This window comes from Saccoglossus kowalevskii, chromosome 14, assembly GCF_978046115.1.
Source record: "Saccoglossus kowalevskii chromosome 14, keSacKowa6.1, whole genome shotgun sequence".
Classification (NCBI taxonomy): domain Eukaryota; kingdom Metazoa; phylum Hemichordata; class Enteropneusta; family Harrimaniidae; genus Saccoglossus; species Saccoglossus kowalevskii.
Window position 1 is genome coordinate 10,602,204 of NC_140654.1, and position 21,918 is coordinate 10,624,121.

The following is a 21,918-nucleotide window of genomic DNA, read 5'->3' on the forward strand; positions in this document are numbered from 1 at the left end:
AATTGTACTAAAATGTCAAATATCTGCAGACAATTTTCTGTAATTCTGTAAAGGCGCCATTTTGTTTCTGGCTGAAATAATTTGCATACTTTTACTATAGACATTTGTGGCAACAACATTTTGCAAAAGTTGCAACTTAAATTTTTAGAATAACTTCAGATTTCTTACTTTGATAGTTATCTGTGAAATACACATTTTCAAATCATTGTCGAATTTATAGAATTGCTTGTAAATGTTAATTTTGTATTGTAGGCGCCCATAAAACAAACTATGTAAAGCACGCATCTTTTGTTCTGACACACCAATGCAGTTTGACAAAATTGAATTTGTGAAATCTTGATTTCCATACATAGATTTTATGATCTCTGATAAGCATCAGTCAAGGGAAATATCTGAAAACTACACCAATCAGAATGATTATATGAAATCAATTCAATAGTAACCGGGGAACACAACATTTTCAGACTCTCAAATTACATCTGCAGAACAAACTGTAGTTCAAGTTGAACAATTTTTCCATCAAATATATGCTTCTGTATGACTGCTTCAACATAGGTTCTTCATTAACAACAAACCCCACACCTCCCCTTCAAAATTTCAAAATACACCACACATCTCAGTCACAATGTAGAAAATTGTATTTGTGATTATGTAATATAATTATATATAATAATCAGTAAAATTTTTAATTTTTTACATGCTTTATTTTTTCTAAAATATGGTATGAGACACAACTGAAACTATACAATGCCCTCGGCAATTCCACCAAAGCCATGCTGCCCACACTTCTTGCCAGCGACTTTACAGCCCATAGTCAGGGCCTCTGATATAGTTTGTTTATTAACAAGTGAGTAAATAAAGCCAGCATTAAACGTGTCTCCCGCTCCCAATGTATCAATCACTTTGTCAGGCGGGAACGTTGATGAATGATATTTGACTTTAGTAGTGGTTTCCATTGCCCAAGCTCCGTGCTCACCCCACGCACACACTAAAATAGCACTGTAAAATAAAAAAAATATGATTGTTACGTTTTTGTATTTTCTGGTAACATTAAAGCGGGGGAGTCGTCACCTGCGCATGCGTCAGATGGCCATAGCATGCCATTGTTTACAAACAAGCGTCTACCCATGAGCTTTTGCATTTTTAGTGTGTTGTTATCGTCACTACTTGGGACTCAATTCCAGCGTGTGCGCAGGTGACGACTCTCCCACTTTAACACAAGTCATTGAAAATCACACAGTCCCCGTTAAATTTTTGAAAATTCCCTTTGTGCTCGTCATATTAAAGCGAAGGGGTTGTCGCGAGCGTATCCTTGAAAAGTGGGTTCCAAGTGGCGTATACAACAGATTGTTTATTTATATCAAAACACGTGTTCCGTGTAGTAGTAATATGGCCAAAAATAAAAACAGTTGTTATTCGGCCATCTTTTGATCTGATTATGAAACACACTGATAAGTATGATGTATGTGCCAAATACGAATGAAGATACATAAATTGTGGAAATATAGTAGTAAGGCCAAAAAGTCAGAAAGCTGTCAATTGGACATGCATCCTAACATGTATAAAGTACATGTATGTGCCAAATTTGAATGAAAACTGACAGAGCACGTCCAAGATACCGCATAAAAAACAAGATGCCTGCCAGTCGGCCATCTTTGATCCAATTGCGAAATAAATCGTCATGGACATGTATCTTAACATGTATAATCTATGTACCAAGTTTGAATGACAACTGACAAAGCAAGTCCAAAATACAACATTTCCAAAAAAACAAGATGGCTGCCAGTCGGCCATTTTGAATCGAATCACTAAACCAATTCATGTGCATATGTCCCACATAATGTACTAGGCACATGCAAAGAATGAACGGAATCGGTCAGCAGGATTCTGAAATACAACTCTGGACAGATTGACACACGGACGGACGGACGGACAGATAGACTCTGGAACTTGCGGACGGTCAGAGACATGAATCCTAACATGTATGATCTATGTATTAAATTTGAATGAAAACTGACAAAGCATGTCCAAAATACAACATTTCCAAAAAACAAGATGGCTGCCAGTCGGCCATTTTGAATCGAATCACTAAACCACTGCATGTGCATATGTCCCACATAATGTACTAGGCACATGCAAAGAATGAACGGAATCGGTCCGCAGGATTCTGAAATATGACTCTGGACAGATTGACACACGGACGGACGGACGGACGGACAGACAGACAGACTCTGGAACTTGCGGACGGTCAGAGACATGTATCCTAACATGTATGATCTATGTATTAAATTTGAATGAAAACTGACAAAGCATGTCCAAAATACAACATTTTAAAAAAACAAGATGGCTGCCAGTCGGCCATTTTGAATCGAATCGCTAAACCCCTGCATGTGCATATGTCTCACATAAAGTACTAGGCACATGCAAAGAATGAACAGAATCGGCCCATAGGATTCTGACGCACGGACGGAGACCGAATTATAAGTCCTCGTTTTCGGACTTCGTCCGAACAGGGACTAATAATAATAATAAGGTCTTTGCTGTTACTCAACAAGTACTGGGAACATCTGTTATTCCAATTGGGAATTTCATATTTAACAAGCAGCCTATCGGCTGAGATAGCTCCGCTGTTAGCAATGCACATTTCAATTAAAGAAGTGAAGACATCATTAGAAAATGAACAATATGAATAGTATCAAAGCAATCGGACTTACAGTTTTTAACAAGAAGTCAAAAATATCACTTTTTACCAAAAATGACAAAAATATTCACCAAAATTAGAGAATTGAAGATATCACAAAATGAACAAATCTGAGAGAGGTCCACATGTAGTACCTATATATGTAATATCAAAGCAATCGAACTTGCGGTTTTTAACAAGAAGTCAAAAATATCACTTTTTACCAAAAATGACAAAAATATTCACCAAAATTAGAGAATTGAAGATATCATCACGAAATAAACAAATCTGAGAGAGGTCCACATGTAGTACCTATATATGTAGTATCAAAGCAATTGGACTTGCGGTTTTTAACAAGAAGTCGAAAATATCACTTTTCACCAAAAAATGACAAAAATATTCACCAAAATTAGAGAATTAAAGATATCATTACAAAATGAACAAATCTGAGAGAGGTCCACATGTAGTACCTATATATGTAATATCAAAGCATTTTTAACAAGAAGTCGAAAATATCAGTTTTTACCAAAAATGACAAAAATATTCACCAAAATTAGAGAATTAAAGATATCATTACAAAATGAACAAATCTGAGAGAGGTCCACATGTAGTACCTATATATGTAATATCAAAGCAATTGCACTTGCGGTTTTTAACAAGAAGTCGAAAATATCAGTTTTTACCAAAAATGACAAAAATATTCACCAAAATTAGAGAATTAAAGATATCATTACAAAATGAACAAATCTGAGAGAGGTCCACATGTAGTACCTATATATATAATATCAAAGCAATTGCACTTGCGGTTTTTAACAAGAAGTCGAAAATATCAGTTTTTACCAAAAATGACAAAAATATTCACCAAAATTAGAGAATTGAAGATATCATCACGAAATGAACAAATCTGAGAGAGGTCCACATGTAGTACCTATATATGTAGTATCAAAGCAATTGGACTTGCGGTTTTTAACAAGAAGTCGAAAATATCAGTTTTTACCAAAAATGACAAAAATATTCACCAAAATTAAAGAATTAAAGATATCATTACAAAATTAACAAATCTGAGAGAGGTCCACATGTAGTACCTATAGATGTAATATCAAAGCAATTGCACCTGCGGTTTTTAACAAGAACTCGAAAATATAGTTTTTACCAAAAATGACAAAAATATTCACCAAAATTAGAGAATTAAAGATATCAACATGAAATGAACAAACCTAAGAGAGGTCTACCCAAGGTACATATACACCAAGTATCAAAGCATTTAGGCTTGTAGTTTTCAAGAAGAAGTCGAAAAAGTAAAACATTGACACGGACGACGACGACGGACGACGACGACGACGGACGACGACGGACAATCACTCATATGATAAGCTCCGCTCGACAAAGTCGACAGCGGAGCTAATAAAAAAAAGATTGTCTTTTAGGCTGATAATAAAAGCAGGGGAGTCATCACCTGCACATGCGTAAGATGGCCATAGCTTGTCAATGTTTATAAACAAGCGTATACCCATGAGCCTTTGCGTTTTTAAGCGTGTGTTGTTATCGTCGCTTGGGACTCAATTCCGGCGCGTGCACAGGTGACGACCCTCCCGCTTTAAGACGATGCATGAATAAATGTAACACATTTCCAATTTTTATTTTTTTAATGTATTCTATGGAGTTTTGGGATTAGTACTGTAGAATACTTTATTTTCGCTTGGAATTTATTTTCGCTATTTTCGCTGAAGGAATGCTTCAGTGAAAATAAAATCCAGCGAATATACTTTTTTTCCTATATTTCACATTCAACTTGTCAAAAATCCGTGAAAATAAATTTCAAACAAAACACCCAATAAGCCTTTTCAGCGAAAATTATTTCCAGCTAAAATAAAGTATTCTACAGTATGTCAGTTTTTATATAAAAGCAATTCTTTGCACATTATTGAGTATATATACTTGCCCTTGTTTGACCTTTGATTGAAGTCCATCTAACGCTGACTCGGCCGTTGAGTAACCGAAGTGCTTAGCATAATCTTTACTGAAAAATACCTAAAATTAATAAATTGATATGAGTCAATTTATTTTTATTATGTATCCAGGAATTTATACAGCATAAACCCCACCATAAAAAGTGCAGAATAGTTTTTTTTTTATTTCGTCATTGCACAGCACCCTCTGTGGACGAAGTGAAAAAACTTACAAAATGTGTGTGGTGAGAATGCCCTCAACTCATTAAATAACTAAGACTGAGGGGCGGGCTTATACCCAGGGAGGGGATTATTATTAATAGAGCAAATACAGTATATTATTAGTGTAATATATATCAATATCTTGACTAAATCGGTGAGGGCGCAACATTCAAGTTTACCAAAATTTATTAGAATGGTACTTTCAAAGTCACATGATATACATTGAATTATTAATGAGAAATTAACATACAATGGACCTTTTATGCTGTAGTGTACAAAATAATTGCGTGCTGAATATCACAACTTTTATATTTTCTATGGTGGCTTGTTAGTTTCGACCACATGTGTTTACAAGGGTACTGACTACAACTACAGCATTCAGAATCATAAACAAGCAGCCTATCGGCTGAGATAGCTCTGCTGTTAGCAATGCACATTTCAACTAAAGAACTGAAGACATCATTAGAAAATGAACAATATGTATATTATCAAAGCAATCGGACTTACAGTTTTTAACAAGAAGTCGAAAATATCACTTTCTACCAAAAATGACAAAAATATTCACCAAAATTTGAGAATTGAAGATATCACGAAATGAACAAATCTAGAAAAAGGTCTACATGTAGTATGTAATATCAAAGCAATTGAACTTTTGGTTTTTAACAAAAAGTCGAAAATATTACTTTTTACCAAAAATATTCACCAAAATTAGAGAATTGAAGATATCATCACGAAATGAACAAATCTGAGAAAGGTCTACATGTAGTATCTATATATGTAATATCAAAGCAATCGGACTTAAAGTTTTTAACAAGAAGTCGAAAATATCACTTTTTACCAAAAATGACAAAAATATTCATCAAAATTAGAGAATTGAAAATATCATCACAAAATGAACAAATCTGAGAAAGGTCCACATGTAGTACCTACCGGTTTATATGTAATATCAAAGCAATCGGACTTACAGTGTTTAACAAGAAGTCGAAAATATCACTTCATACCAAGAATGACAAAAATATTCACCAAAATTAGAGAATTGAAGATATCATCATGAAATGAACAAATCTGAGAAAGGTCTACATGTAGTATCTATATATGTAATATCAAAGCAATTGAACTATTGGTTTTTAATAAGAAGTCGAAAATATCACTTTTTACCAAAAATTACAAAAATATTCATCAAAATTAGAGAATTGAAGATATCATCACGAAATAAACAAATCTGAGAGAGATTCACATGTTGTACCTATATATGTAGTATCAAAGCAATTGAACTTGCGGTTTTTAACAAGAAGTCAAAAATATCACTTTTTACCAAAAATGACAAAAATATTCACCAAAATTAGAGAATTGAAGATATCAACATGAAATGAACAAACCTAAGAGAAGTCTACCCAAGGTACATATACACCAAGTATCAAATCATTCAGGCTTGTAGTTTTCAAGAAGAAGTCGAAAAAGTAAAACATTGACACGGACGACGAACGACGACGGACAATCACTCATATGATAAGCTCCGCTCGACAAAGTCGACAGCGGAGCTAAAAATATGATAACAAGTTATGAATATATATACTTACTACGTCGCCATGAAATGAAAGTTCATGGAGATTCATTTTGGGTTTTTCTAGTTCAACAGATATTGTAATTTTGTCTTTCTTTGTATTTTCTTTGTTATTGTACTCTTCCACTTTCAGGATCATTTTCAATATTTCTTTCAAATTTCTTCCCTGGATAATAAAAAATTTAAAGTTTTAATGTTTCACACACACTGTAGACTTGTTAATGTATTCTTACACTTCAGAGTAGAAAAAGCAAATATCAATTTAAAAAAAAAAATCATTACAATTTAGTAAAAAATAAATTTCCATAAAAACGGCATGAATGTTTTAAACTTAAATATTTATCAATTCAAAATGGCAGTGTATAGTGACATAAATGTTATGCGTCTTTAGAAAACTTATTCGCAGAGTGGGGTGGCAGGTCAAGGTGACGATTGATAAGTAACTGAGCAAACCAATCCAATTAAATGCCTTCTTTGGTTTTAAAAATATTTATAAATATTAACATGCCTTTAACTGTAGTATGAAAGTTTTGTTTAAGAAAACACTTAATGGATGATAGGATAACAATTATGGGAATTAATTATGAATTCAGGGATAAGAATAGGAATGCTAATTTTCAGCTGAAAGTAAAGTAGCCGGGGTCACCAGTTACCACTTCATCTTTCTTCTCAATTCACACGATCAAAGTCACTTCCTTATCAAGCAATGCCCAACGAAATTTGTTCTTAATGTCTTTATCGATCTATTGCACTGCTGACTCGTTTTCTTTTGTAACCAATTTCACCATTATCGCAGCATGAAACTTGTAAACAACGTTCCAGCTCTGCTAACAATTGAAACAATAAAATGGCGTCGTTGGTGTATGGCCTAAGACCATACACAGGCCTCTTGCAGCCGACAACAATGACCCGACAGTGTGTTTACTTCGGGTGAATAAACAAGATCTATATTTTTACCCCCTCCCCTAAAAAAATTGACCCCTGCGGCTTAGAAATCCATGGAATTCCACGGGAATTCCCTGTGAATTACTATGTTTAAAATTTTAATTTAGTCAAGAGTATTAAAGTTGTAATGACTAAGAAAGGAAATAGAAATTCGTGTTACGATAAAATTTAACAGTTTAAATAATTTGCTGTCACAGTAATGCTTTGTAATAATTACTGAAAACATGTCTTTTTAGCGAATTTAGCGAGAGAACTGATTCGCTAATTTAAGATGTCGCTAATGACTTTATTATAAATTTAAAATGGCCAAGGCTTGGGGATTTGTATACAGTAATCTGGGGCGCTTTCTAATTACAATTGACAGTTTTTCTTTCTTTTTATGGAGTTGATAACTGCGCATTTGTTTTGGCACGCGACAGACAAGTATTGTGAAAACAGGAAATCAACAATGACAAGAGAGATTCGTTAAATCAACATTTCGCGATTACGTCATTTTACCACAATTACCTAAAATTGCATGTCGCTTTTTCAACAATTACATGTTTTACATCATATGCTCTGGGAACTCAATCTGTCAAAAACTATTGCAAAGTAAATCTTTATAATGTTTTTGTTTTTATACCTCAAAATGTATCCAGGTGTACCGACGAAAGTCCAGCTTTTCAAAATCTTCACAACTTAGTTCTGGTAGATTTCTACAGATTTAAAAATATCAAAAGAGTTACAGCACTGTATAGAAATGTGTGCAAAAAACATCCCATACAATGTGTGTAAGAACAAACACTTTGTTTGTTTACACTAATGTTGTTAATAAATAAAATTTCTACACAAATATGTATACTGTATTTATTATATAGTTACACATCTACAATATAGGAGACTGTAAATTCTGGATTTGGTTTTTGTTCTAAAACAACCAAAGAAATGAATATTAAACATTTCACAACATGCCAAAAAAACACTATCTACATGGAAACAAGAACTCATACATTGCCATGGAAACTAGAACTCGCATTGCCATGGAAACTAGCACTCACACATTGCCATGGAAACTAGAATTTACTTGTTGCCATGGAAACAACAACATACACTTTGCTATGGAAACTAGAACTTACACATTGCTATGGAAACTAGAACTTACACATTGCTATGGAAACTACAACTTACGCATTGCTATGCATTATTGTTCGACTGCCGCTTGCATCGTTAACTATACAACACGAGGTGGGAACTTGACAATTATCGTGATAAACACAGTGATCAGTAATAACCCCGTAATGATGAAGATCCTCCATTATCAATCTATTAATATATAAAATTATACAGACGAAGCTATAAATGGTAATTATTTCATTTGATTTGATTGGCTGTAACTTTGAGGCATAAAGCTGGGTTTTCAATTTGGCCATCCAATCAGTGTTTTTTTTTGGTTTCCAAATTGTAACATTACCAGTTAACCTTTCTCGTCCAAATGTTTCTGCACTTTTTTCTGATATTCTTCAATATTTCTGGAAATGAACCCTAATTTTGGAGCCAACAGACAAAAGTTGGGTCAGTTTACAGTTTTTACTCCAAAAAATTGGCTATTTTTGCCCCAATCAAGTGCAGACTATAAACGGAACTATTTTGTGAGTTTGTGATGAAAAGTGGGAACTGGTGGTGAAAAGGTTAAATAAAGGAATATGACATTAATCATATTTACTAAGAATATAATTTGTTTTATAATGTTTGTGTAATTTTTAAACTATTGTGGCTTAAATATAACTGCGTTGAATAACTTTACACAAGGTTACAGAAATTGGCATTCATTTGTTTTCAGCTGTTGCATTTTTCAAAAAATAAATTCCTAAAAAAAGATGAATATTTTGTGATGTTACATAGATTTATTAATTGCTATGACATCATGGATTGTAGGGGTAGATAAACAAGGGCTCACAACAATAATCCATGAATCAGAAACTATGCTGCGTTTCACTCGTGTGAATCACGGGGGATTCCAATCAAGCAGCATTTAGCAAAGAAATTATTTTGTTTCTTATCAAAGAATTTATGACATGTGTGATGCTTAAATCTGAATCAATAATGATACATATCTACACAGTCCCTCTAACCCCGGTCTGGAAACAGTCATTGTATTAGGTGTGAATTACCTCCTTCCCTGGCAAAGGCGCGTTGCGGGTATGGGCATAGCATTGTAACGTGATCAATACACAGTCAGACACTATTTTTGACATCATCAGTGCTATGTGTTTTTTTACAACTTAGTTGTTTATTCCAGAATTCTTGCTTTTTCACGTAATTTTTTAATCAGGATATCTGTATAAGGTCATATTTTAGCCGGCGAGTAGTTCTTTAATTCATCTATTTTACCAGCAGCGACACATTTCCGCAACTAATTTCCATACCTTTACCCATAAATTGTTCGTGTTTGATTTAGGGGTGATTCAAATGAACTCTATTTTATTTACCCTATTTCTCAGCGCAACACCAATATTTGTCTTCGTTTTTGACATATTATGGTCAAAACATATCATAAAAATTGGTGGGCTGATTTGTTATTTTGTCACATCGAATTTTATTTATGTTAAATTGGGCGATTTTTATGGATGCTTTTTCTATCGTAAATGCAAATGCAACGTTTTGAAATGACAATGTACGATATTCTGTGCTGAAAAAAATCATTCATATACAAAAATTGTAGCATTGTTTTATACTTTTCATCGAGTAAAGTCAATAATTGTTATATATTTGACTTGAACTGTTATGCACCCCCAAGAATCAGAAATATCGCAGGTTTTTCGATCGACCATGCTAACATGAACGAGGCCATTTTGACAAGATGTGTTTAGCGATGTCAGCATGTTGGTACGCGAAGTTCTTTCCTTATTAAACTAGAAGATGAACATAATTCCCGATATTAATCATTACATGGCAGGAACTGGATGTTTATGAGGTAGGCTGGTTGTGATACATATCAGGGTTCAAAAACCACAAATTTCATGGTGATAATTTTGTTTACATGTTTTGTTTACATTGTGGTTGCCCGAATTTGAGATCAAAGTGAAGTCATACAATGAGGTATCGCTTTGCATGACAGTAAATTTGCCAATTTTACTTTCTGACTCCCTCGGCCGAGTGTGAATGGTTTGTTTACCTGCAACGCGGTGCGAGACAAAAGAACGCTGGTCGTTTCCAGACCGGGGATAGAAGGACTGTGATATCTAGGACTGTAGCTAAGTGTTTGTGGCGAATATCAAGTTGAACTTCCAATAAATTCTAGGCTATGGTTAAAGGGGTTCTGTGTTATTGTACTTGTACTTACTCAGACAATTTATGCTTGGCTAGGGTGCCAAGATATTCACATGGTAAGCCAAGCTGAGCTAATACAACCGATGAATTCCCTGCATTACCACCGCGTAAACAATGCTGCTCCATACATCTAATATTGAAAGGAATTTCATTACTGTAAAATACTTTATTTTAGCTGGAATTAATTTTCGCTGAAAAGACATTTTAGGAGTTTTGTATGAAATTCATTTTCACTGATTTTTGAAGAGTTGAATGTAAAATATAGGAAAAAAAGTATATTCGTTGGATTTTATTTTCACTGAATCATTCCTTTCACGAAAATTAATTCCAAGCGATAATAAAGTATTTTACAGTATTTATTATATCATACATACATAAATTCAATGTTAATTTCATTAAATAACAGAAGATGCAAAGCCTGCAACAAAAATGAAATACAGGATGAGAAACATTTTGTGTTAATATGTTCTCAGTACTGCACCCAAAGAGATAAATTATTCATTGAGGCTGAAAAAATTAATAAAGAATTTAAAAATAACAGTAACAAACACATGTCCATTCCCTTTCCCAATTTCTGAAAAATGCATTTGAAATAAAATATTTATTCTTTTTTTCTCTTCGACAACTGTACAATGTACTCATTTCTATTGATATGTACTTATTTGAGATTTTATTATTACCATTTGATTTGTTTTACCTATACTTTGAGTACTTGCCTTTAATATTTGTAGTTTGTTTATTTTTTTTTATCATTAATTTATTATTTTTTTTTTCTTTAGTTTTTGTCTTCAACTTTTATAATTGTAGTTTTTTAGTGACCTTACTGCTGAAGTCAGTGTTGTGTCAATAAACGTATAGGTTAAATCCAGATACGTAACTTGTTTGTCAGAAAGTGTTGACTAAACCAGGTGAAAATACAGTGAGAACATTGTATATGATTTGATACTTATCACAGTCGTATATTTTTTAGTAAATAAAAAAGATTGATTGAAAGTTATATTATAGCCAAAGTAGTTGCCCCAATTGGATTTGAATGAAACATCAGTAAATACCTCGCTTTGTTATAAATTAATTATAAAAATACTTAAACAGCTTTTCTGAAAGCACTGTATTAAAAAATGACATAGAAAAAAAAAGTCATGGTTGAAATGTTATCAGGAAATAAGTTGTTTGAAGAACAAAATTTTGTAAAAAAAATTGTCAATCGAATTACAACAATCATTATCTCCTGGCTACAACCACAGGCGCTCGGAACGTTTCTTGGCTAATAAAAAATGACCTAAAGTGGGATCGGCATAGTTAGTCAGTCGCCGGTACATTCCCCTACCACTCATAATAAGAGAGGGGTCTTAGACTGCACAAAAACACAGTTAGTACGTTCATTGCTATATCTACCTGGAATCCGTGTCTTCTTCTGGATAATGTCCTAGAACGTTAATAATGTCCAAACAAGTCAATCCAACTTGCAGAACACATTTCGCTTCCATTTGGACCGCTATATCCAGTTAGCAAATGGCTATTATATAAAGTTGAGCATAGGTCACAACTATTGGCTCTGACCCCCGACACAAATATGGGAAAGATAGTGAGAGCGCCACCAATCTTCGGAGTTCGAGTACCAAGTACTTGTTTATTACGCCACCAGTGGCAGTTTTTAATGTGAGCATTATAGGAGTGAATCATTATCCTGATTTGTTTGGTTATGCTGAATATGGTGTTTCTGGTACACAAAACAATGTGTATTGCACAAGTGAGTGAACAGATAAAGATACAATAACAAAAAAAATGACTTGCCATAAACTGGCCAATGATCATAAGATATTTATGCTCCAGTCAATGTCAACCCCCACCCTCCCCACCTCGGGGTTTAGTGGGGGATTTGGAAATTATTGTTGTAAAATTTGCGAAATGCCCCACCTTCTGGGGCAAGATGGATAGGCAAATCCCCACTCAAAACAAACCCCCATATTTCTCCCACCGATCGCCACTGTCTGCCATGCTTGCTATCAGCAGAGTACTAGCGATGACGGGACACGAAACACGGCCATCCCCCCCCCACGGGCACAGTTTGGCGGTAAACCCTGTCTAATGCCCCACATTTGTCCCGCATCGCCCAAGGTGGGAGGGGTTGGGGTTTACATTGACTGGAGCATTAGGTTCAAGGTAAAAGGGCATGTTCACCACTTCACAGTATGAAATTTTTGCAGAATTGTTGACAGGACTCAATCTAAAAATTTCCCTCAAATATACATCTCTAATTGGTTTGGGTGGTACTAGTATATATTAAGGGATCTGTTTTGACTCACGTGTGCGGGAGTTGTGTCGTCACAGGAAGCGCTGTTCCAGCACAGACGTAGAAGAGGACGACCTGCAGCGTCAATGGTGTGCGGGAGTCTTTGCAGTTAGCGTGTCTATGTGTGTCCGTCTGTTCCACTGATATCTCAAGAACCATACATCGGTTTTTGATGAAACTTGGTTCACAGATGCTCTGGGCCAATGCGCAGATTGATTAGGTTTTGGTAGAAATCCATGCATATTAATTACCTAATTTGCATGATAATTTGCTAATTGTCAGCTGTTCCATGACATCGATATCTAAACAACCACTCATTGGATTTTGATAAAACTTAGTGCATAGATGATCTGAACTAATGCTAGGTTTTGATTAGTTTTAGATAAAAAAAACGTGCATGTTAATTACCTAATTTGCATAATCATTGGTAAATTTTCGGCTTTTCCACTTTTAATCTCAAGTACTACTGGTAGTCATCACATTTCAATGAGACTTGGTACATAGATGTCATAGAACACTAAACAGAACTGATAGTTTTAAAGGTAATGTCAGTACATATTAATCACCTGATTTGCATAATTAGTTATTTTTCAGCTTTTCCATTGATACCTCAAGTACTAATCATCACATTTCAATGAAACTTGGCACATAGATTCTCTAGGACTATGCAGAGACCTGATTGGTTTTAGAGTAAATAATTACCCTAATTTGCACAATTAATTAATGTTCAGCTTTTCCACTGATACAATGCATCTAGAGTACTAATCACATTTCAATGAAACTAGGATTATGCAGAGACCCAATTTGTTTTCGGTAAGTATTTATGCATATTAATTACCTAAATTGTCAACTTATATTTTAGGTACTAATCATCACATTTCAATGAAACTTTGTACATGGATGCTGTAGGACAATAGACCTGATTAATTGTGAAATCTGTACATATTAATTGCATTATTTGCATAATTAACTAATTTTACTAATTACTAAACTAATTATTTCATTTCAATGAAACTTGGTACAAACCTGATATGTTTTGGGTTAAAATCAGTTCATATTAATTCCCTAATTAGCATAATAATTCATAATTCATTTCAATGGAACTAGGTACATAGATGGACTGTTACATTGTGCAGACCTCATTTGTTTATCACTCAAATCTGTTCATATTAATTTTCGGATTTGTATAATTAGTTTTCAGCTTTTCCATCAATATCTCAAGTACAAGTAATTTCGAATTAACTTTTTATGCATGTCCAATACTCTCAGCACAAAGTAGTTCTTTCTAAGCTCTCTTTGAGTTTATATTAGAGAAGAATCCTTGTACTTTGACTCATACGAGTGTGCCCTTCAACATGAATAATTTTGTAGGGATTCAGATTCAAAATGGAATTCCAAAATCAAGTGGAGTCTGCTTGTTGACTGCTGTGACTGTATTGATGACTTTTGACACATACAAAAACGTTTTGGCCTCTGATATTTTTACACTTATTTTGTTTAGAAAATGTGAATTTAATTTTACCAAATTACAAATTCAATAACTATAGTAAGATTACTCCATCAATGTATGATTTTCAGTTGCATCAATGACATACTAGTGAATTAAACTAGTTGCATCATAGCAAATCAGTGCGCATCACTGGAGTGACATATGCTGGTAACATTTTTTTAACAAATCTCCCCTGCCTACAAGTTACCAGCTCTACATTGAAAGATCATTTTTCCCAATGATTTCCCAATAAAAACATGTATGTCACAAATTATTTATATTCAGAAGTGGGTTTAATTTCAAAAGAAATTGACACATTATACAGTTGAATGCTGAAGGCAAAAATAAAACTAGATTTTGCCTCCGTCATCGGGTGCAAGCGTCAGTTTGAAATCTGCCCCTCTTATATTTTTGTTTTCAATTATGTATAGAATAATGTTTTTGTTTAGATGAATAGATGTTTTAATGATCTGAATCAACTTTTAATGCAGGAATTTTAGCATAATTTAATAAATGATAAACTTTGAACATATCTCGCTGTTGTGGTAAATAATCTTATTACAAAGAAATGAAACCGCACCACCTTTTTTTAGGTCAAAGTGGGTTTCAAACTTGCATCAGCGAAACAAAAGAAAATAAAGCACAGCCAGTGATCAAGTCTTATATGGTAATATGATTAGCTATAATTTATGCGTCACTGTCATCGCAGTGTCATGTTCGATATGGTTCCCGAGACACAGTCATTGACACAGACTTGTTGTCTAATCTCAAACATTCCAAAATTCATTTAAATATTTTTTGTAAGAAATCAGTTGATGATCTTTTTGAAACTTTTCTTTCTAGTTTATCTGATCTAATCTCATCCTCCGTTGGTCGTTGTTTAAATTTCCTTTCAAATATTGTCATTTCTTCGCCTTTCCGCTTTTTCTTCTTTTCCATCTCGTCTAGCATCTTCTTTTTCTGCACGTTCTTTAAATAAAAATTTGTTTCTCTCTTCGCTTGAGAAATTTCAGTTCTCATTCTCTGGTCATGCACTGCTCGCTCATAAGCAATTTTTTCATTAAGCTGAGTCCATTTAAAGCGATGTAGATATTTAATGTTCCATATATCGTAATGATATCGGTTTCTTTTTTTACCACCTATCTGAGTATTATTTAATGACCAAGCAACTTGTTTTGCAATGCTCTTATCTTTGAATTCTACCCAACCTTCTTCAAAAGACTTTGATGAGTTGCCGCCACGTTTCTTCCTTTCTTTTCGTTTCTGTTTAGCTGCAATAAATGACATGAGACGTCAGCACAACAAAGAAATACATTTTAACTGGCTGCTGGTTTTCAATAAACGGAATAAAACTTTGGGGGAATTTTCAAATGGTCTTAACCATAAATGAATAAATCCCAAGCCAGTTGTTTTAGTCTCCCTATTGAGTCTGGGACGCACTCACACACGCTACAGGGTCAACCCTTTATTTGTGTTGATGATAATTTTCGAAAAGCAAAATTATATGAAAGCAGTGGCATGATGCGAGTTTGTTGCATTAATGGGTTCGCTGGACTTTGGTTATGTGAGGCAGTGGCATTAATCGGTCCCTGGGATTCGGTTTTGTGAGGCATTGGCATTTAATAATTGGTTTTCCGGGCTTCCATTCTGTTAGGCAGTGGCATTAATGGGTTTTCATCAACTTTATAAAAGTACCTCACAATTGGTGACTATGAAGGTTTAGTAGAAGCTCAGCTTCTCCTGTTGTTAGACACGTGTTATTTGTATATTTAATTGTTTATTTTTGTGTATAATAAATTACTCACATTCTGGTTGAAGATAAACTCGTCCTATTTCACCAAACTGACTCAACATCAACTTCAGTCTTTTAGGTTTCATATACGGTGGAATGCGACTCAAATATACAATGCCAGCTATTCTATTGTCTTTTGCTTTTTTTACATCTTTTGTTCTTTTTAGCCTCTCTTTCTTTAGATCATCTCCATCTCTATCGTCATCCTCTTCTTTTTCTTCTGCACTCTCACCACCGTCATCACCACTACCATCATCATCAGTAATATATTCTTCTTTTTTTTCTTCTTCTTCTTCTTCCTCCTCCTCCTCCTCCACTTCATCATCAACAACCTTTTTCATTTTTTTTATTCTAGATTCAGAAAACATGTCACTTTGCTCTCTTGTATCTAAAAAAAAAAGAAGCTTGAATAAGGAAACCCTAATGTAAAATACTTTATTTTAGCTGAAATTAATTTTCGCTGAAAAGACTTTTTGTATGGAATTTATTTTAACTGATTTTTTTAATGTAATATATAGGAAAAATGGTATATTCATTGGATTTTTATTTTCACTGAATCATCCTTCATCCAAGCAAAAATAAAGTATTCTACAGTATCTCCAGTGTTGTCAGCACTAGTTTCTGTAGTGCTTTATTTGTTCAATGGTGAACTAGCTGAAGCCTAACAGTGAGGGTGCAATAACTAACACTGAGTCTGTCTGGCTAGACTGTTGTGTTGATTATTAACATTACATCAAACCATAAAAGGTATACTAAGGGGGAGAGAGCATAACTTATAATCAAATTTATTTTTTTTGCTTCAAACTGAAATTATCAGCAAATCGTTTTACACAATAATTAGTTTTATTTATTTACTTGAGGAACAAATTGAGAACATGCATATGATGGTTTTGAAGACAACACAGGTCACCGGCCAGATCAGACACTGCTGTTCACGTGCTACATTTGTTTCTGAAGTACAAGTCTAATGAATTGCTTTATTCATGTGTAATCAAAATGAACCAGACTTCCAAAAAATTATTATGAAGTACAATGACATACATCATGGTAATTATTTTTGTAATCACAATGAAGGATGTCAAGCAAAAACATACTTTCCATGATAAAAGAGTGATAAGACCAGAGGAGGAGAGTTGTCAGTCAGTGCAATTGTTCACAGACTCTGCTGCAATATTTTCTTTGAAATTTCAGCAGTGTTCTTACTCAATGTTGTAATGGCGATCGTTGACACAAATGGCGGCCATCGCTGTGGTTACTGACCGCCCGGTCGATTGATTGTACCTCCTGGTTAGGGACGACGTCAAAAGATCGATGTCGGATAAAAAACTTAATTCCTTTAGTTTTTTTCCAAACCCCCCTACCCCCCACTGAAACTTAATTGATAAATATTGGTCATGGCGTCAGACTACATTCATCATTAAATACAAATTGATAATCGGACAGTAGTATTGCATAGCAGTTGGTTGTCGGGTGGGTGTAAAAAGAGTTTACAAATGCACCTCATTTGACGCACAGATTTACACTTGAACCAAACCATTTTTCTGTGTTTTTTTTTCCCTTTTCGGGTTATTTCTGTCCATAATTGGATAGAACTACAAATACTCCAAGATTTGTTGACTTCATTAAAAAATAAAATCGTTTTTGTAAGATGGAAACTGTTTTAGATCAGACACCCCCCCCCCACCCCCAAACTAAAGGAAATAAGTTTTTTATCCGACATCGATCTTTTGACGTCGTCCCTTACGCTGTGCTTACTTAGGTGTTGAGGGACTGTGCTTATATACATGTGTATCATCAAAAATGGTTATCGTATATTGCAGCATTAAATCCATTTATGTACTGTAGTATCAATGGGAACGGCGAACGTTAAGTAAAGTTCATTCTGTTCATATTCTCAGATGAAACTACACACATTTTAACTACACTTCTGACAACAGTGTGCACATGCACATAAAAAAGAAACACAATAAGAACGTTTTAAACATACCAAACGCCGGATGTCTTTTCGAAGCAGCACGTTTTTTCAACTTACAGGGCGCCGCCATTTTGACCTCATATAATGGAAATTGCACCATGGGACTTAGGGATTGGTCAATGAAAATCGTGGGCAGGTCAGCCTAAGGTGTGTAATATGTGCACGGTTACTAGAAGAACTAATAACCGTGATATGTGTGATAATTACTAATGTTTGGTTTAAAGCGGGAGGGTCGTCACCTGCACACGCGCGGGAATTGAGTCCCAAGCGAAGACAACCACACATGCTAAAAACGCAAAGGCTCATGGGTAGACGCTTGTTTGTAAACAATGACACCATTTTCCTTCCCAGAGTTCCTTGCGGTTAGATCACCGAAAGTATTCGTGATAGAACTCTGCCTGGGGAGATTAAGATTGCAATGACACAGCCAATCTCCTTCCCATAGGCCTTTGCGCTTTACGCAATAGTGCCTCTGCTACAGGCAGCCTTCAATTTTGTGGTCAATCACCTCACTACGCTTGGCTGGTTCCCGCCTCAAGTGTCATGGCGTACCAAGCCACCATTCGCAAAGGACGCCGGGAACCAGCGAACTCACTACGCACGGCCATTTTCTTGTACCTGTTACATCTGAAAACGTACTACAAAAAGTGGAAATAAACGTATGTGACATCCGAACTATTTATTAAATGTCAGACCTCAGTAAAAACTTAAATACGAACCATTTTATTGCGGACTATGTTACGCAAGGTAATGTTACTGTAGTGAAATGGCGCACGTGATACACTAAAACTTGGAAGAAAAAACGTTCTGTTATCGTATATAGTTGGGAAAGAAACATTAAAGACTAATTTCACTGAAAAGAGTTTCCTAACATTTCCGTTCATCTTGTATTTTGGTGAATATTTCAATACTATTTCTGGCTTGAACGGGTTCGATTTCGCGCGTCTAACAGCAATAGAACACAAAGGTTCTAGTAAGTTTATAAAGTTAGTCATTTATAGTAGAAACTAATGCTTTGGCATGTAGGAAAGGATTGCACTCTTCTAGCGCAAGTCATGTATATTTTAATTTAATTAACAGAACATTTTATTCGGAGTCGGGCGTGAAACGTCTTATTTGAGTGATTAAAGTAACCAAGTGACTTACGCATAACTTTGTTAACCGACAGGGTCTTGTAGTTCGAACATATTCGAATATGCAAATGAGTTCTATGCAAAGCTGCTTTGTGCAGTGATGATAAGTAACGCGCATCGAACTGTGCGGAGTTCGTGACACCGCATCCTGCGTACCAAAGGTCACGCGCCATCTTCAGGTCCGTGCAATCTCCTTTCCAGAGGCCTTGCGCTTTATGATAAGTAACGCGTATCGAACTGTGCGAGGTCTGTGCTGGGACAGCGCTTCCTGTGACGACACAAATGGCCATCTGACGCATGCGCAGGTGACGACTCCCCCGCTTTAAAGTGCCTGTGAAATGGCTGCTATTTTCACGCCTAAAATTATCCATTGATACATAAATATTATTATTTTTTTTTTATGTTTCTAAGAATGAATTATTTTTTTAAGTGAAAAAATGTGTTTTAAACTCAATCTACGGCAACTTTATTTTTGTGTATTTTAAAACGAGGCTCCTCATTAGCTTCTTATTTGCATACAGAAATTCCCTTGTGACGTCAGAAGGGGAAGTCGCATGGCAGCTTGCATTGCCGATACGTGTAAATAAGGCAAATTTCTTCTGCAGTTTTCTCGTCTTTGACTAAATTTTCACTTATGTACTTGTTCGTCGAGGAGGAATGGACCATAATGAACACATAGTATCAATTTGTGTTGCATGGGGTTGAGTTAGATGCGAAATATGTTCGTTCTGGTGTAGCTGGTCACCGTGATCGTCAGCGGCGCACGTTTGTACACTGTCGCTGGACAAAATAGAATTTGACGTCGGAATTATCTCGTTATTTAGCAGGTTACTAGGCACGTCACTACACTGTTTTATTTCATCGATCGTCTGAGTAAAACTTTCAAAATTAAAATAAAAGAGAACATATTTTGACATTCTAAACATTAGACCATAGTGATCACTATAAAATAATTTAAAAAACGACAAATCACAGTTACTAAATAAATGACAGCCGCGTGGAAATAAATTGAAATTTTGTTGAAATAGGTGAACGCTTCGGGTCACGACTAGGACAAGTGCGTTAAAAGCGGCGTTTAATTGGATAACAAAAATAATCGAGATCGACACACATACAGATAAATTCAGAGTGGATTCGAGTTAGCGTGATCCATGGCGTGATTGTCATAATTATAACATCATATTAAAACTTTATTTGGTGGAAAGACATTGACCAAGCCCGGATTCTTATTTCAGAAATTATTACGCAGATCAAGCTGCAAGAATGGAGGTAAAAAAAGAACAGAGGTGTGAATTCGACATTCAACACAAACCACCAAACAATTCAGAAACTTTTAGCCTTCGAAAATGAAAACAATTAGCAGTGTGTAAGGGCTGTGTAATTTCCTGTTTGTCCGACGCATCGTTTTCGTGTCACTGTCAAAATTATTAATGTCTCTATAAAACGATAATCAGGATCGCAAAAAAGTCAACTGATTTGAAACACTTGCCGGACGTCGCTCTCTCTTCTGAAATCCGCCTCGGTGATCATGGTCGGGAATCTATTTCTTTCAAAAGTGTTGCGCCAGGTTTATGTTGTCGGCGTTTCTCTTTAAACCTAGTTGTTTTTTTGAAAACAAGAGATCCCGGCACCAAAACCAACCCGGCACCACAATGTACGAGAGAACCCGGCACCAATTTGAACGGACACGCATTTGTGTTGGATTTATGTCGATTTAACAAACATTTTTATTTTATTTGCAGATATACACATACTTTTAACCGGCTACTCGTACCTGTTTTTTTGGTTGTCGATTTTACGAAAAAGTAGATTGTCGATTTCGTGAACGTTTGTCGGTTGCACTACCATGGAGGAACCTCTGTGCACGTATACCGATACTTAGTAAATGTATTTATTATAGTTCTTGATTCAAATACGAAACAACAAGTATATGAATCACGAGATGTTTAAACCATATTTCGTGGATGATTTTGAACGTACTTTGCATTGAGGGACTTATACAGTAAGATTAGGTTCATTCACTGAAGTGCCGGGATCGTTTTGGTGCCGGGATCGTTTTGGTGTCGGGTTGGTTTTGGTGCCGGGTTCTCTCGTATTCGTTTTTTTTCATGGACGAGGACAGTTTTTCCAAAAAATGAATCTGAGGTTAAGTGGCTTTCGTCCACTGATGTCGCACCTTAGGATCGATTAGAAACGTGTGAATACTTACACTATGACTATACGTTTCACTGCAACTGCCCACAACACAACAGCTAAAAACTCTCTCTTTAAAAAAAAAAGAAGAAAATAGACAAAAAAAAAGAAAGAAAGAAAACGCCGACTGAAAAATGTATATCGTTTAAAATTATACTGAAAGACCAGTGTTATTACGGCTCAGGGGTATGACTTCCTCTCACATTTTGACATTTGGTGGCGCACTTTCGGCGAGAGTCGGAAATCCGGAAACAATCGACCGTTTCAGGATAGGTGGGCGTGGCTACAACACGAGAAATATCCCAAATTGACTTGGATACGAGTAATGATTTTCAGCAAAAAAATCAATAACTGCCCATTTCAGTGGGATACAG

General features: G+C 35.2%; 2 protein-coding genes across 3 annotated transcripts; both read right to left on the reverse strand.

Moving 5' to 3' along the window:
* Positions 1-682: 682 nt before the first annotated feature.
* LOC100372840 (ketohexokinase-like) lies at positions 683-12,259 on the reverse strand. Its single transcript, XM_006822126.2, has 7 exons — positions 12,065-12,259; positions 10,683-10,799; positions 8,528-8,662; positions 7,983-8,055; positions 6,432-6,581; positions 4,623-4,711; positions 683-999 (listed from the first exon to the last, which is right to left on the reverse strand). Exons 1-7 carry the CDS (start codon positions 12,154-12,156, stop codon positions 741-743), a joined length of 915 nt encoding a protein of 304 aa, XP_006822189.1. The 5' UTR covers positions 12,157-12,259; the 3' UTR covers positions 683-740.
* Positions 12,260-14,722: 2,463 nt separating this feature from the next.
* On the reverse strand, positions 14,723-18,800 carry LOC100372991 (activator of basal transcription 1-like). 2 transcript variants are annotated; one of them, XM_078013090.1, is made up of 3 exons: positions 18,727-18,800; positions 16,257-16,631; positions 14,723-15,722 (listed from the first exon to the last, which is right to left on the reverse strand). In XM_078013090.1, the coding sequence occupies exons 2-3, from the start codon at positions 16,609-16,611 to the stop codon at positions 15,235-15,237; spliced, it is 843 nt and encodes a 280-aa protein (XP_077869216.1). In that variant the 5' UTR covers positions 16,612-16,631; positions 18,727-18,800; the 3' UTR covers positions 14,723-15,234. The 2 variants fall into 2 exon arrangements, with proteins under 2 accessions (XP_077869216.1, XP_002739285.2); XM_002739239.4 differs by lacking the exon at positions 18,727-18,800 and adding an exon at positions 18,231-18,472.
* Between the last annotated feature and the right edge of the window lie 3,118 nt (positions 18,801-21,918).

Excerpts from the sequence above, each read along its gene's own strand:
- LOC100372840 (XM_006822126.2), bottom strand. The coding sequence starts at position 12,156 with ATGGAAGCGAAATGTGTTCTGCAAGTTGGATTGACTTGTTTGGACATT. Across the intron at positions 10,800-12,064 it reads GAAGAAGACACGGATTCCAG|ATGTATGGAGCAGCATTGTT; the intron begins GTAGATATAGCA and ends TTTCAATATTAG. Across the intron at positions 8,056-8,527 it reads ACAATAATGCATAGCAATGC|AAATCTACCAGAACTAAGTT; the intron begins GTAAGTTGTAGT and ends TTAAATCTGTAG.
- LOC100372991 (XM_002739239.4), bottom strand. The coding sequence starts at position 18,318 with ATGGTGCAATTTCCATTATATGAGGTCAAAATGGCGGCGCCCTGTAAG. Across the intron at positions 16,632-18,230 it reads GAAAAGACATCCGGCGTTTG|ATACAAGAGAGCAAAGTGAC; the intron begins GTATGTTTAAAA and ends TTTTTTTTTTAG. Across the intron at positions 15,723-16,256 it reads AGTTTATCTTCAACCAGAAT|CTAAACAGAAACGAAAAGAA; the intron begins GTGAGTAATTTA and ends CATTTATTGCAG.